Source organism: Antechinus flavipes, chromosome 1, assembly GCF_016432865.1.
Source record: "Antechinus flavipes isolate AdamAnt ecotype Samford, QLD, Australia chromosome 1, AdamAnt_v2, whole genome shotgun sequence".
Lineage (NCBI taxonomy): Eukaryota > Metazoa > Chordata > Mammalia > Dasyuromorphia > Dasyuridae > Antechinus > Antechinus flavipes.
Window position 1 is genome coordinate 121,302,824 of NC_067398.1, and position 16,601 is coordinate 121,319,424.

At 33.9% G+C, this 16,601-nt stretch overlaps 1 protein-coding gene and 1 non-coding gene across 2 annotated transcripts in view; both read right to left on the reverse strand.

Annotated features, from left to right (window-relative positions):
* The window catches only part of CPLANE1 (ciliogenesis and planar polarity effector complex subunit 1), a 113,818-nt gene that overhangs the window by 42,552 nt on the left and 54,665 nt on the right, over nucleotides 1-16,601 (reverse strand). The window contains exons 27-31 of the mRNA XM_051990098.1: nucleotides 15,123-15,283; nucleotides 5,912-5,991; nucleotides 4,769-4,848; nucleotides 2,663-2,740; nucleotides 1,144-1,336 (exon numbers count right to left, since the gene is read on the reverse strand). Of these exons, the coding sequence (XP_051846058.1) occupies nucleotides 1,144-1,336; nucleotides 2,663-2,740; nucleotides 4,769-4,848; nucleotides 5,912-5,991; nucleotides 15,123-15,283 (592 nt within the window). The remainder of the gene's footprint in view (nucleotides 1-1,143; nucleotides 1,337-2,662; nucleotides 2,741-4,768; nucleotides 4,849-5,911; nucleotides 5,992-15,122; nucleotides 15,284-16,601) is intronic.
* LOC127546044 (U6 spliceosomal RNA) lies at nucleotides 13,839-13,942 on the reverse strand. Its single transcript, XR_007949911.1, has one exon. It is a non-coding gene; the product is annotated as a U6 spliceosomal RNA (small nuclear RNA).

Here is a 16,601-nt window from a genome sequence, read left to right on the forward strand (position 1 = left end):
TGACAAGCAATGTTTTTTCCACTCTTTTTCTTCCCTTTTGATTTGATTTTTCTTGCACAGCATGATGAATATGGAAATGTTTTAGAAGAATTGCACATGATTAACCTATATCAGATTGCTTACTGTCTAGTGGAAAGGGGGAAGAGAGGGAGAAAAATTTGGAACATGAAGTTTTACAGGAATGTTGAAAAATATCTTTGCATGTAATTGGAAAAACAAAATGTTATTAACAAAAAAAGAAATGACAAGCAACACAATTTCAGAAAAATCTGGAAAGACTTACATAAATTGACATAGTGAAGTGAACAGAATCAGGAGAAGACTGTACACAATAACAGCAATATTGCTGAATGAAGAATTGTGAATGACTTAGCTATTCTCAGTAATATAGGGATCTAAGATAATCCCAAAGAACTAATGATGAAGCATACTATCTACCTCCAGAGAAAGACTGATATTGATTGAATACAATCTGAAGTGTGTTATTTTTTGCTTTCTTTTTTTTTTCTTGTTTGAATCTTCTTGTACCAAAATGAATTATTATGTAAATATTTTACATAATTGAACATGTTTAAAACATATGTGACTGTTTAACATCTTAGGGATGGGGAAAGAAAGGGAAGGAAAAGAAAGGATAAAATTGGAACTCCAATTTTAAATAAAAATGTTTTTAAAAAATTCCACTGGCTAAGTTCAAATGATACTAATCTAAAAAAAAAAAAAAAAAAACCTAACAATTAGGTGTAAATAATCGATATACTTAACTCTTCTAGAGATTATTTTCATCCTAAAAAATCTCCAATTTTTGATTTGCTTTATAGAGGAGGAAAAAATGAGATTTTTGAGTCAGGTGTCTTCAACAGAAAATAGGTAGTCCACTAGGGAATAAAACAATGCAATTATGGAATTAAAACTGTTTGGTCCCATGTAACTAATAGCAAAGGAAAAATTCAGAAGAGGAAGATTTTCTAGAATCAGATTATAACCAGTCATTTTCTGAAACTAGGGATGAATAAATTTGAAAGCAATTTTTGCCTTTCTGCATTTCTTTTGAAAGAATATTACCTCAATTTTTCTAATTCTGCTTCATACCCAAACACATATAAAGAACACACATATGCACATGTATTACACATAACTCACCTGAACCAATCTAAACAATTCATCATGAAGCATCTGTCTAATAGGTTCTGAAGAATTTGGTAGTTCAGCTGGGGACTCATCTTTATGGCCTCTATGCCGTTTTGAAATAGGAGTATTTGAGGAAACACTGGCTGTATCCGATACCAAAGGTGGAACTGAGGAAGATCGGTCTTTTGGTACAGAAACTTGTATACTGTATGAAGGAATATGTAAAATAGATGCAGACAATCACTGATATGAACAATGAAATTCAAAACAATGATTAGAATACACTGATCCTACAAAATCTTTAACTGAATATACGTTGTCAGTAAACTTCAACTTCAGGGATGTTACAACACATCTGACTTGGCTTTAATATTCCTTAAACAGGATATAACTGAACACATTTGTAAAATCAATTGCTAGAGAAAATGGGTAAAAAATGTCATACTCTATGCTTTATGCTGCACTTGAAATACCAGTGATGTCTGCTAAATTTTATCATAACATTCAAGTTTCACTTTCTAAGCTTCAGTTTATGCATTAACCACAAATGAAGTATGGAGGAACTGATGCTTAGAAAAGGTGATGAATATTATAAAGTCTATCAAAACTACTTAAAGGAAAGATAGATGGTATTTGTGAAAAGCTGAAAATTGCACAAACTAAATCATAAAGAAGGTAATTTATATTAAAGTAATTTGAGCTTAAATCTAGCAAGAAAGGTAAAGGAATCAATACTCATTATTTACATATGTCTATATTAAAAATCAGTTAAATTATTTCACATGTAAGCCAGGAGAAATATTAAAATATTATTTCCTAATCCTTCCTCTTTCTTTCTGAAAACTTTGGTTATCTGAGCTAATTAACTGGATATGTATAATTATGTAGACATTAAAACCTTTTCTCTGGAGAAATTTAGCTAAGGAATAACATTATATTGTATTTAAGTTTAGATTAAGGTAAGCAAATAAGCCTTTATACCTAGATTTATGAAATATATACTACAAACGTCATTTATTTAAAGACAGATTTGTGCCTTAAAAAACACTCAATAGCAATTCTCATTTATTAACATGGAAAATACTTTTAGGAGCTTCATGAGTCTAACTGCAAAAAATCATTCTAGTACTTTAAAAAGATACTAACCTTTAGGTCCCTCTCTCCCTCAATTAGTACAAAAATTGGAAGTTGGTGTTGAAAGGAGTATTTTCATAACAGAATTTATCTTGTGAGAGTATAATATTTTTCAAATACTCTTTTAAAATCATAATTTAGAAGCTAAAAATTGGGAACAAAATCTACCTCTTTTTTACAAAGATATGATTTATTTCCTACTTTCACATAAGATTTTTTCCTCCCTTGATCTTTAAAATGTAGATTTTAAAAGATTTAAAATGTTTTAAATATGCTAATAAATGAGGAGAAAATACATTTATAGTACCTATAGTAATACATGCAAAAAATATTTACAACTTCAAGTACATAGAAACTACAATTTATTTAATAAGAAACATAACTCATTTTCTCTTACCTATGGGTATTTGCACTTGTGTCTAAACAGAATGAGTGAGGAATGGTGAGTTTAGGGTCAGCAACAGTCTCAACCATACTATAAATAAGATTAGAAAAGAGATTTATGTAGCATATTTTCAAGATATTACATATATTAAATTACCCCTAACACAGACAATCTGTCAGTCTTTCACTGTCCCTTTATCATAACATGTTGTTGAGTTCATAAATATAGTTTGTTTACAATTGTCTCCATAGCAATTAGTAACTGACTACAAGGCAATGAATAGGCTTTGACCACTATTTGAAAAACAATAGACAACACTGAAAAATGAACACATAAAATAAATATTACATTAATTTTTCATAATATTCAAAGTTTCTTCCCTTTTTAAGTGAAATTTGTTCTCCTTATACTGAGAATTACATTACCTGTTAAGTAAGATTTTTTCCCTTAATATCTGTTATACATTTGTCATTTTAGTTATTAAAGGATATTTATAATTGGATTATGGGGAATACTCTTGATTTCAGTGATAGAGAGAAGTCCTAATTGAGAAAATTCTATCAATTTAAGTTAGCACCTTCTTTGTAACATTTTCTAAAAGACTTGACTAATGTACTAAGTAAGAGCTTATGTGATTTTTCCCAGAATCACACAGCCAGATATGAAAAGGCTTAATATCTACCAAAAGAAAGCAAGAAGCAGCATGTCAGAGTGGATAGAAAATCTGGTTCCAAGTCAGGAAAATATAGGTTCAAGTCAGATCTCTCACACAAAATGGCTGCTATGACCAGAGAAGATACTTAAATTCTTAATGCCTTAGGCTATAAGTTACAGAAACTAATAGAGGAAGTTCCTTACTGCCAAGTCCCTACACTAGTAAGGCAAAAGGCCCCAGAAAAAAAAAAAATTAGAAAGTACCTAGATGCACTTGTGAGGACAAAATGACATCCAAGTTCTTTTCCCTGATTCATTTAAACTATGTGCTGTCTAAATCAGCTATTATGTCCTAGGTGCCTACTGTCCTGACTTGATCTACTTTGGCCATTGGATCTGGTATTTGGTCAAATCTGGCCAGATTTATCTTATCTGAACCATAAATATTTTCTCTAGGCAATGTGCCCTTACCTGTGAGACTCCATATTCACCCACTAACCAGGGTAGGATTTTGACAAAGGTCACCTTGGCTCAGGATGTGGATATTACATAAGTGGGAGTCCATGAATAATGTGCATTGGGCCAGAAAGCTTGGTCAGTTAAAAAAAAAAAAGGGGAGTGGTTGTTAAGAAAGGGATGGAGAGGTTGCTATTTGGCTAATAGGCAAAGAAGTCAATATTTACACAAACACTAGATAAATATAGATGTCACATACATGTGTATGTGCAGACACACAGAATAAATTTTTTAAAATTCAAGGTAGTCACATGAAGGGTCGTTAGGGAGAGAAGTGAGAGGGTGAAATTGACTCCCAAAATATGGATAAAAGAAGTGTTTAGGGGTGAGAGAAGGTATAAGGGGACACAATCTGGGGAGGAAGTTTACTATTTACTATTTACTAAAATACCACATGAAAAAGTGGGGACCAGAGATCGGACTGCATAGCAACAATCCTAAATCTAGAACAGGAGCACAGTCAACAAACTGCTTATTTGTGTCTGTCATTATGTCATCTTGTGTGAACTCAGCAGCCCTCTGCTGAAACTGAATAGCAAGAAGCACGTGTGTGCTATCTTTTTAACTAGTACTCTTTTGCAGGCTTTTTCAACAAAATTATAATTCTGAAAAGACTTTCCACTAAAAGGGACTTTAATAATAATCTTAAACTTATCTAGAAATATTATATACAAACTAAAAACACAATAGATTCAAACTACATTTTATTTAATATGATGACAGGATGAGGAAAGTATTTTATAAGTAAATCATGCAATTTGACTGAGAGAACTGAGAAATATAACATTTGCCAAGGCCAAATAAAGTAATCAGCTATTAGCCATAGTTCAAAAGCGCTTCATTTATGAAAATTTACCTCAGAAAAAATATTTAAAATTGAGGAAAAAGATTTCATTGAACTGAATGTCACAATCATCATAATCATTTAAAATATTTTTTAAAGTTTACCCTTTCTCTTCAAATGATGTTTTCATCAGTTCTTCCACTGATTCTTTCAATGGACACTCAATTTTTTCTCTCAAATGTTGCTAAAAAAAAAATAATAGTCGTAAAAAACATGCATGGTTATAGGTATCATGACTCTAATTTAGCATCCTGAACAACCATTCCTCTAGAAAAGGGGTTCTTAACCTGGGGTTTTTAAACTTCAAAAAGAAAAAAATAACAATTTTTACTGACTTTTGGTTTATTTTGTTATTCTAATTTAAAAATAATATTCTAAGCAAGGTGTTCATAGGATTCATCACTTGCAAAAGGAATCCATGACACAAAAGAGGTTAAGAACATTTCCCCTAGGGCAACTAAACTGTTAAGGAGAAAATAAATGGTCCATGCAAAGTTTCAATTTCCTTTAATAACACTGTGACATAGCAAGCATTTGACATGGATGGCTTATGAAACCAGGTTCTTGTCCAGATACTTAGACTCCATAATCTACTATCTGCCCCTTGAATAAGATATATAGAAAAAGGAAGGAAGCAAGGAAAGAAAGAAGGAAGGAAGGAAGAAAAGGAAGAAGGAAAGAAGGGAGGGAGAAAGGGAGAGAAGAAGAAAGGAAGAGAAGGAGGAAGAAAGAAAAGGAAGAGAGGGAGTAAGGAACTGCAAGACAAATAAGCTTATAAACTATCTGAGAAAGAAACAAAATGTTACAGTTGTACTTCCTCTCATGCAGATACATCATTCTTAATTATTATTTTAACTCTAAAATAGGGTATAATAGTCATTTTATAAGAATTCTTTCCAAGTAGTAAAATACTTAAAAATATCTTCAGACTAGCTGTGAATTAGTATTCTACTAGATGAATGTTTAAAGTTATAATTTACCAAATAATACAATAACATGTATAACAAGTTTTCTTAAAGAAATTATACTTTTTGCCTAAAAATTTGTGAACTTAAATTAACAAGTATTTTCAACATTTCAATTTTAAGAAAAAAATACAGCATGGTAATTTTTTTCATCAGTAATTTAAAAAATAAGATAAATAATGAAATTTTAATATTATGCTTACCCTCTAAGTAGATGTATTTATAACATGAACATAAGAAGAAACTTGTCAACTTGTGTTATCTACATATAATCTGACTTACTTCTTTTGACTGCCCTTCTAATGGAACAAGGCTGATGGAAATGCCAGTGTTTTGGCTTCCAAATGAGTCTTCAGAGATCTCTAGATTGAGACACAAAAACCCCCAAAAATGATTATCTTAGAACTCAGTTGATTTTTAGAACACTTGGAATAATCTACAAAGATGAAAAATTAAGCGACAGTCAACTTAAATAAAATTTTCAGAGGAATATTAAAAATATGATTATTAAATCCTTAGGTTCTTCTCAGTGACCATTCTAAAGTTTTTACTCTCTCCTCAAGCCCCCATTACCCACTATTTATAAGAGAGTGGATAGCCATTCTACTTCACTGAGAAGTGAGGTCATCTTATCTCTCACCCTCCATATTCTTAAGATTTCTCATTATCAACCATTTTTCTTTCCTATTACCTTGTCCTAAAAAAGAGACATATTTCTTACTTAACTAAGGCTCTGTATCCTCAATCCCATATCATCAGAACACCTGCAAAACTTTGCTCTAGCAATCATCTTTTCTGTCATACATTTTCAATTCAATTGAACAAACATTTATGTGACTACTAAGTGCCAAAGCACTCTGAAAAGTACAAAAATGAAAAAGAAACAGCCACTGTTGCTGTCCTTAAAAAGCTTATATTATTTGGGAATATAAGCTTTTCCTTTGGAAAGGAATATATATACTTTTATATATTATATATGTTTTTTGTATATTGATATATATTTATGTATTTATGCAGTTGCATATGTATGTATATATACTTATAACTGTGCAGATATATAAATGCAAGATAATCTGAGTAAAGATCTACTTAATAAATTAGGTAAATCAATGAAAGTCTCCTGAAGAAAGTGACACCTGAGCTGACCTTTGAAGAATGATAAGGATTCTGAAAAAAACAGATGAGGAAGCACATTGAGATGGCTTATGCAAAAGCAAGAGGATGATAAACAGAAAGTCAAATCTGGGAAACTACAAATTACTAGTCTAACTGGGCTAGAACCGAGTCCATAATGGGGAATACTATGTTTCTTTCATCTCCTTAGGAGCAAGCCCAGGTCTCCCAATCCTAAAAAAAGGCTTTTTTTGATCTTTCCATCCTCCCATTTCTATCTAATCCTTCAATGACAAATATCTTTACATTTTTTTCAAGGTGACCATTTTTTATAGGCTATTGTTCCTTTATATCACAGTATGAAAGGTCTTTTTCTTCTGTTATACTTCACACTGAGAAATATCAATTTCTGAAGGTGATAAAAGATACTAGTATTGTCCCATGGGAGGAATTTCCCTGTTCCTGACTGTGTATTTCCTTATTACCTTTTGCTCTTCCCTACAATCATTTCTCACTTATTTGTCACAGAATCTCTTCCCTGAGTCCCTATCTTCCTATTCTTCCAAGGCAAAAGTTGTCCCTAAGAGCTGTGATTCCTTTTCTTCTGAGGCAAATGGGTATTCTCTGCAAACATCAAAACCCAGGAGATCATCCCCACTGTGAAGTCCCCATCTCTCTTTGCAGATCACTCTTCCCCCAAGGGACATTCTTCAATGAGATGCTACTTCCACCAAAGAAATAAGACTTCTCCATTTCTTTCCCTCATTTCAATTCTTCCCCTTAGCCTCTTCCCTATTCTCTTGCAGACCTTCTTTCTCCTGATAAACTACAAGAGTTGTTTTCCCTTCAATGTTAATCTTTGAGTTGATTAGGGTATGTCACCTATTCTATTTTCTATTTTTCCTTCCCCTTTTCTATATACTCTCATTATGCAATGTAGTCACATGAAGAAGACTGATTGACCTATAGACAATATGTTGTAATATTTAGTCCATTTTTCAGGCCTCCACTATCACTCCTTCTATATGACTTTTGCCAACAACCTTGTCCCCTTGTATACTTTAGAAAGAAAACTCTTAAATGATTTGTTGTTGTTAACAAGTATATATTTTTCTTTTTTTCTTATTTTTTTCCTGGAGGTAATTTGTTTTAATAGCTATATCTTACTTGGTTGATCAATTTGTTTACCTTTCTTGTTTGTGAAGTGAACATGTTTTTTAGGTCTGGTTTTCTTTATAGGAGTGCTCCAAATGTTTTTTATTTTTTAAATCAGTTTTTTTTTTTCCATTAATGATTAGGCTCAGGGTTTCAGTATGTATCACTTTGGGAACACATTTTTTCATTCCATCTTGGAGCTTCCAGTGGATACAGAAAAACCTTATCTGAATTTCCTTAATTTTATATCTGAAGGTCTTTCTCCCAGTCCCTTGCAAAATTTGTTATCAATGAAATTGTTAAATTTAACCAACATACATGGAGTTCAAAGCATAGGTTTTAGTTTTCCTGGAAGGAATCCCTAGGTTCTTTTGAATGGCACTCTATTTTCTTTATTCAGAAACTAAAGGCAGTTTATTGTATTATTTCTGACATTATTATGTTCAATGTTTTTGACCTGTCTTATTTTTCTGGGAGACTTCTTAGCCTTAAAATATTTCTATGTATCCTATTATAGCCTGTTATGTTTTGACTATATAAAGATCATATTTCTTTTTATTTTATTGCTTTTTGCTTTTCTTCTTCAAGATTATCCTTCACTTCTGTATATTTTCTATCCCAATTATTTATTTTCTCTTTTGTTTCTTTAGCAAATTTTGCCATGGAGAATTCAAGTTTTTTTATTCTGTCTTCTACCATAAATTCTGCTTTAATAATTCTTATTGCTCTTTAAAATCTTTTGTGAACATCCTGATGGTTTTCCATGCAGGTCTTCTGCTTCATCAGTTGTCTTTTGTCTTGCAATATTCATTCATTTATAATGAATCTGCCAATCTAGAGGACATAATTCTTTCTATTATTATCCCCATCATCAAAAGAAAAGGAGTCATAAACTGAGGAATAGGGGAATATAAGAGAAAAATACAACTGAAATTATCAAAGATCCCAGGAAAAGAAAACTCACTTAAAGATCTTGAACTATAAACAGATAAACCAGATAAAACCTCAGTTATTATTAATAACAGAAGGAATAGGGTTCAAATTCATTTCAGCCTTCTCCCACACTGAAGAAGTCACTGACTTGTGGGAAAACAGAATTAGTTTCAATTGGATACCAGTCCCTTTTTCCTCGGATCTAACAGATTGCCTGATATGCTGGTGTCCTGCCTCAGTTCCTTCCATTTCTCAATTTTTGTGTGGTACATAACATTACTATGCTGCTTTTTGGTTTTCTAAGATAAAAGGCTAAGGGAAGGAGAGTTTGTTGCAAGCCAGTGAATCAAATTATGAAGTCCTACCAGAATGTGACAGCTGGTGGGAAAGGGGATGCTGAGTGAGCATGGTCTGGGCTAGAGATTAGCCTTCTCTGATGAAAGTTTACTGGGTTTTTCCCTCAATAGGATTCTTAGTATTTTAGACTTTAGAAGACAGCTAAAAAGGTTTTTATCTCTTCAAAAAACTCCTATTTTGGAGTTTTGAGAAGTCAAAGGATCAGAAAAAGTGTCTAGTCTTCCATCTTGAAATTGTCTTTTGTAGCATGTGACATTATTGAACACTCTCATGCTGGATATTCTTTCCTTCTCTGCCTTTTAAGGTTTCCTACCTCTCTAATCATTCTTCTTTAAATGTTCTTGTTCCTCTTCTCCAGAACCATTAGTGTGAAAATGCTCCCACGTTTTGACTTCTACATGTATATCTTGTTTTGGGGTGATCTCATTCATTCCCATAGATTCAACAATCACTTTATATAATTGACCGCCAAAGCTACCTGAACATTCTTTTGAACTACAATCCTTACTTCTAACAGACTACAGAACATCTCTTTTGTGCTAGAGGACACTCTAATGTCCAAATGGCACATTAAATTCAATACACTCAAGAGAAATTTTCTCTCTTAATTATCTTTCTCTAAAAACTTACTCCTTAGATTATACAACCATCAGTTCTGATGGACATGGCTCTCATCAACAATGAGTTGATTCAGACCAGTTCCAATGACCTAGGGATGAAGAGAATCATCTACTCTCTTAGAGCAGTCCTCTCATAGAGAGGATAGTGGGAACTCAATGTGGACCACAACATAGCAGTTTCATTCTTTTTGCTGTTGTTCGCTTGCATTTTGTTTTCTTTCTAATTTTTTTTCCTTTTGGATCTGATTTTTCTTGCGCAGCATAATATTTGTGGAAATACAGAGAAAGGAACTGCACTTGTTTAACATATATTGGATCACTTGCCAACTGCGGGAGAGAAAGGAAGGGAGGGGAAAAAAATCAGAACACAGGGTTTTTTTAGGGATGAATGTCAAAAATAATCCATGATATATTTTGAAAATAAAAAGCTATAATTAAAAAAAAAAAAAAACTTGCTCCTCTTCTGGACTTCAATACTTTTGTCAGCATTATACCATCATTATGTCTCCCAACTTTATAAAACTTGACATCACAGTGAATCAGTTACCAAGTGCTACTGATTTTACCTCAAAAATATCTCTTATCTGTTTCCTATTCTCTATTCCAATTTTTTATAAATAGTTCAGTAGTGGAATAGGAGTTAACTTCCATACTTTGGTAATCTCAACTATTGTTGTGACCCAAAATACTATGGAACAGACATGGGAAAGTTTGATTTAACCCAGCTATATATCCTTTAATTAAGAAAACATAAATTAAATAAAAATTAAGAAAATCTAAGTTTTAGGACTTCGGAAAGGAGCCCTTGAGACTTTAGAAACCTCCTTCTCAGAGGAATTTAACATTCCTGGACTATTTTAAAATTTTTATTTCTATTTTTTATTATATATACTATATATATTTTATATTTACATTTTTTATTTTAATAGTACTTTATTTTTCCAAATGCTTGCAAAGATAGTTTTCAATATTCACCTTTGAAAAATTGTTCCAAATTTTTCTCCCTCTTCTCCTGTAGAGGGCTGGAACTCTGAAAAGATATACTTCAGACTCAGTATGACTGATGAGAGAATGAATTAGTGTGGTACTTAATGTGATGTAACGTTCTACCTTGCTGGTGCTGTGTGGTATAGTGAAGTATTTAAGGGCTGGAACACCTGGCAAAGCTCCCTCAGCCACAGACACAGACACGAGAGAAGACGCCAGATTCCAGACTACATCTCTGACCAGCCCCGTGAAGGCTCTCCTGCTTCTCCACTCCTCCACTAAGACCAAGGACTCAGGTTACTCCCAGGGTCCTCCAGAAAGCCAATCCGGACATTACATCCCTCCCCCACCCTACTTCCCAAGACAGCAAGCAATCCAATATAGGTTAAACATATCCATTCTTGTAAACACATTTCCGTATTCATCATGCTGCACACACAGACATAAATCAGATCAAAAGGGGAAAAAACAAGCAAACAAACAACAGCAACAAAAAGGCGCAGCTCCTCTGCTCTGATGCACATTCAGTCTCCCCAGTTCTCTCTCTGGAGGCGGAGGGCACTTTCCATCACAAGTATATCAGAACTGGCTCAAATCACTTCATTGTTGAAAAGAGCCACGTCCATCACAAGGGATCATCACATCATCTTGTTGTACAAAGCTCTCTTGGGTCTATTCACTTCACTCAGCATCAGTTCATGTCAGTCTCTCCAGCCTATCTGAAATCATCCTCCTGATTGTTTCTTATAAAACAAAAATTCCATAACAATCATATACCACAATTTATTCAGCCGGGCCCCAACTGAGGGGCCCCCACTCAGCTTCCAGCTTCTGGCCACTACAAAGAGGGCCGCCGCAAACATTTTTGCACGTGTACAAGAGTCAGAGGAGAAAGGTCCCATTCAGTGCAAACAGGAAGTAAACAGGCTTTGCCTGAGACCCCCAGAAGTGATTTGCTGTGACCGCCTGGTGAGCGGGAACTCTGGCCATATTGAGATTGCTTCATTAACAGGAAGTGTTCTCCTTCTCTGATTGGCCGTGCGTGGGACCTCATCGACCCTATTTAAACTGGAAGGAGGAGGAAGTTGCTCTCTTTAACCTGGTGTTCACATGGGAGTCAACAGGAGATCAGGGGCAGGATGTGAACACATGAGTAAAAGACTCGGAGCTTGCACACGGCTGTTGTTGAGCACGCTGCTGGTATTTAAACTACTGTTCCTGTGAAACAGTAGCTAGAGACCTCTGGAGACCTCAGAGAGAGGCAAGCTTGGTGAAATTGGTTTGGACACCACAAAAGACAGTGACCAGAAATTTCTCTGAGGGCCTGGGAGTTAGGAGAGACTGGCAATGTAAAATGCACAGTAGTACCAGGGTGCTCACAAAGGAAGTGAACGCCCACCATGCGGGTCCCTTTCCCTCCTTTAAGATCTCTTCATGATACAAGCCCAGTAGAAACACTGCTGGATCACAGGCTATGCACAGTCCAAACTACTCTCCAGAATGAATGAATCAATTCAGAACTCCACCAATAATGCGTTAGTATTGGAGCAGTTTTTTATGACCTTGTGGGTAATTTTTTTTCTGGAGATCACTGGATGTTTTTATTAAAAGGAGTGTTTACCTTAATCCTCAGGCTCTGGATGATGAACTAGAATACTGTCACATCCTAAATCAGATCCTTTTTTAAGCAACCCGTCTAAACCACTGTAATAACTCTACCCTTTATTCTCACTCTACACTACTCTTCCCTAAATACACACACACTACATTTACATATGTGTATATACATACATACATACATACATACATATATGTCCATACTACTGCCAAGAATTTCTTCTTCAGACATACCTGTATGCAGACTGAGAGCAATAGGTAGAGCAGTGAACAGACTGGCAGGCCTGCAGGCCTTATTTGTCTGTTTGCTCATATGTCAAATTAACTGTGAAAGGCAATGGAAAACCTCTCCAGTATCTTTGCTAAGAAAACCCCAACCAAAGTCCTAAAGATTCAGACACAAGTGAAACAACAGAACAAAATGCATGCCAGCCTTTTTATACAAAACCCAGCATACAGCATGGGGCCTGGCTCAGAGGAGGCACTCAGCAAATCTTAATTTAATTGAACACTGAATTTGAGCTCTCTGTTGCCTACTAAGGCAAGTTCAGATGCTCAGAACTCTCCGAACGCAGACACTGGTTCATACTTTTGCACTTTTTTGTACCCTTGTGACCTACAGGCAGATGAACATTTCTTATCTCCTATTACTTCCATATCTGCTCTGCTCCCACCCAGAGTCTAGGCATGGGGTCTCCTGTATGTGCCCCAATCTCTATGCTTTGCTCACACTGCTTCTTTGTGCCTAGAATGACTTCTCCAACACCTTAACCCCATCTTTTGAAGACTTACTTATCCTTGATGCCCAACTATCTTCTTGATTAACTTTCCCCCAATTTCCTCATCAGTAAGGATTATTTTCCCTCTTGGACTTCACGTAACACTTTATGTGTACTGCTCTGATATAGCTGTGTACCATTTTATATTACATTTATCTGTATATGTCATAATCCCTCACTCCATTTTGTAAGCTCCATAGAGCAATTTTTATCTAAATTTTTTCTTTTTCATTCATTGCCTAACATACATCATGTACCCACCTAAAAGTAAATGGTTCGATGAATGCTTAATATATTGAAGTCACCATCAAGTCATCTCTTCTACACTTAACATAACTTTTTTTTTCATTTTTTTTTAAGCACAGAGACTTTTTAATTCTTTTTTTCGAGTTTAAATTCTCTCCTTTTCTCATTGACACAGCAAGAAAAATAAAACCCATTACAAATACCTATAATTATATAAAAGCAAATTTCCATTTTAGCCATGTTCAAAAAGAAAAAAAAAATATGCTTTCATCTACATTCTTGAGTCCATCAATTCCTTATCTGGAGTTTATTATGAGTCTTTTGGAATTTGTGGTCATTCAGAGATACTTTCAAAGATGACTATCTTTACAATATTGCTATTACTGTGAAGACTGTTTGGGTAAAAATAAGGAAGGCTTCAGGAATTAGTATGTCATTCCTGCACAAGGGGCCATGCTAATTTTCTCAGCATAGTTCCAGTTTAAACATATGTGTTTCTGATGCATTGTTGGTGGAGTTGTGAACGAATCCAGCCATTCTGGAGAGCAATCTGGAATTATGCCCAAAAAGTTACCAAACTGTGCATACCCTTTGATCCAGCAGTGTTTCTATTGGGCTTATACCCCAAAGAGATACTAAAAAAGGGAAAGGGACCTGTATGTGCCAAAATGTTTGTAGCAGCCCTGTTTGTAGTGGCTAGAAACTGGAAAATGAATGGATGCCCATCAACTGGAGAATGGCTGGGTAAATTGTGGTATATGAATGTTATGGAATATTATTGCTCTGTAAGGAATGACCAGCAGGATGAATACAGAGAGGCTTGGAGAGACCTACATGGACTGATGCTAAGTGAGATGAGCAGAACCAGGAGATCATTATACACTTCGACAACGATATTGTATGAGGATGTATTCTGATGGAAGTGGATTTCTATGACAAAGAGACTTAACTGAGTTTCATTGGATAAATGATGGACAGAAACAGCTACACCCAAAGAAGGAATACTGGGAAATGAATGTGAACTATTTGATTTTTGATTTTCTTCCTGAGTTATTTTTACCTTCTGAATCCAATTCTCCCTGTGCAGCGGGAGAACTGTTCGGTTCTGCAAATGTGTATTGTATCTAGGATATACTGCAACATATTTAACATATATAGGACTGCTTGCCATCTTGGGGCGGGGGGAGGAGGGAGGGAGGGGAAAAAACGAAACATAAGTGATTTCAAGGGATAATGCTGTGTAAAAATTATCCTGGCATGGATTCTGTCAATACAAAGTTATTATTAAGTAAAATTAAATTTAAAAAAAAAATAAACATATGTGTTTGAAGTGAGTACTCATGAGTACTTTCGTCACTAGGATAGCAATTCTCTGGATCCTAAAAGCTCCATGAGCTTTAGATCTAGGGATCCTGATCAACTGAATCTAATCTAAAAGTCAATACTTTTTCATGTAGATAGTCTAAGGAACATGTAAAGATATAACAGGAAAAAATATTACAAGTAGCTAAGATATTTTAGCCAAAAACATCTGTCTCCAACCTAATTAACATGAGTTCTTTAATAATCATCAAAATAATTTTAAGTTATAGTCTCTCTAGTAAATACAATAACTATAACATTGGCTTAAAATTATCATCAAATTTATAACATCAAATTAATAAGTTATCTACTAAATGAACTTACCTCCATAATTTGGCATTTTCATTTTCTCTTTTGTAAATATTTCCACTTCTTCTGGGAGATCTTTGTCAAAATCTGTAAATTCTTTATCAGTTACCTGAGTTATAGAAATACTCTCTTCAATGAGTTCTTTTATTTCAGAATCTTTTGATTGGATAGTTAGTCTATTGATAGAAATATATCAGGAAAAAAAATTACATACAAAATTTAGAATCAAAAATGTGACCTGATGAAAATACTTTTTTTCCAAAACAGTTTAGTCATTGTTATTTTGTAATGGCAGAAAAGACATTATTAGTTGTGAAAAGATCTGTACACAGAAACTGCTAAGAATTCTAGCATCCAATCCCTTTCAAAAAGGAGTCTTTTCTGTCATTACTTAATGAAGACATAACCTACATACAGAAATGACTAAAAGTGTGGCAAATAAAAAAATTTTATTAAAAACTAGTTACTTATAATGTTATGTAATCATATAGATTATATGTAAAAAATTAATATGCAAGTCAATCTACCTTCTCAGAAAGATTAATAACAGAAAAAATAAATGATTTTTTTCATCATTTTAAAAGAAATTGTTAAGGGGTCCTCACCACTTATTATTAAAGTTAAAAAAACATGCAAAAAGAAACTAGGCATTGACCCACACCATATACCAAGGATAAGGTCAAAATGGGTTCATGATCTAGACATAAAAAATGATATTATAAACAAATTAGAAGAACATAAGATAGTTTACCCCTCAGATCTGTGCAGGAGGAAAGAATTTATGAACAAAAAAGAACTGGAGATCATTACTGATCACAAAATAGATAATTTTGATTATATTAAATTAAAAAGTTTTTGTACAAACAAAACTAATACAGACAAGATTAGAAGGGAAGCAATAAAGTGGGAATACATTTTTACATACAAGGGTTCACATAGAGGTCTCATATCTAAAAATATATTGAGAACTGCCTCAAATATATAAGAATTCAAGCCATTCTTCAATTGATAAATGGTCAAAGGATATGAACAGACAAGTTTCAGATGAAGAAATTGAAACTATTTCTAGTCATATGAAAAGGTGCTCTAAATCTCTATTGATCAGAGAAATACAAATTAAAATAACTCTGAGATATCACTACACACCTGTCAGATTGGCTAAGATGAAAGGAAAAGATAAAGACGAATATTGGAGGGGATGTGGGAAAAGTGGAACATTACATGTATTATATATAACTTATACTTCAACATATTTAACATGTATTGGTCAACCTGCCATCTGGGGGAAAGAGTGGGAGGAAGGAGGGGAAAAGTTGGAATAAAAAGTTTTGCAATTGTCAATGCTGAAAAATTACCCATGCATATAACTTGTAAATAAAAAGCCATAATGATCAGAAAAAAGAAAAAAAAGAAAATTGGAACACTGATACATTGACATTGTTGGTAGAACTGTGAATGGATCCAACCATTCTGGTGAGGAATTTGGAACTATGC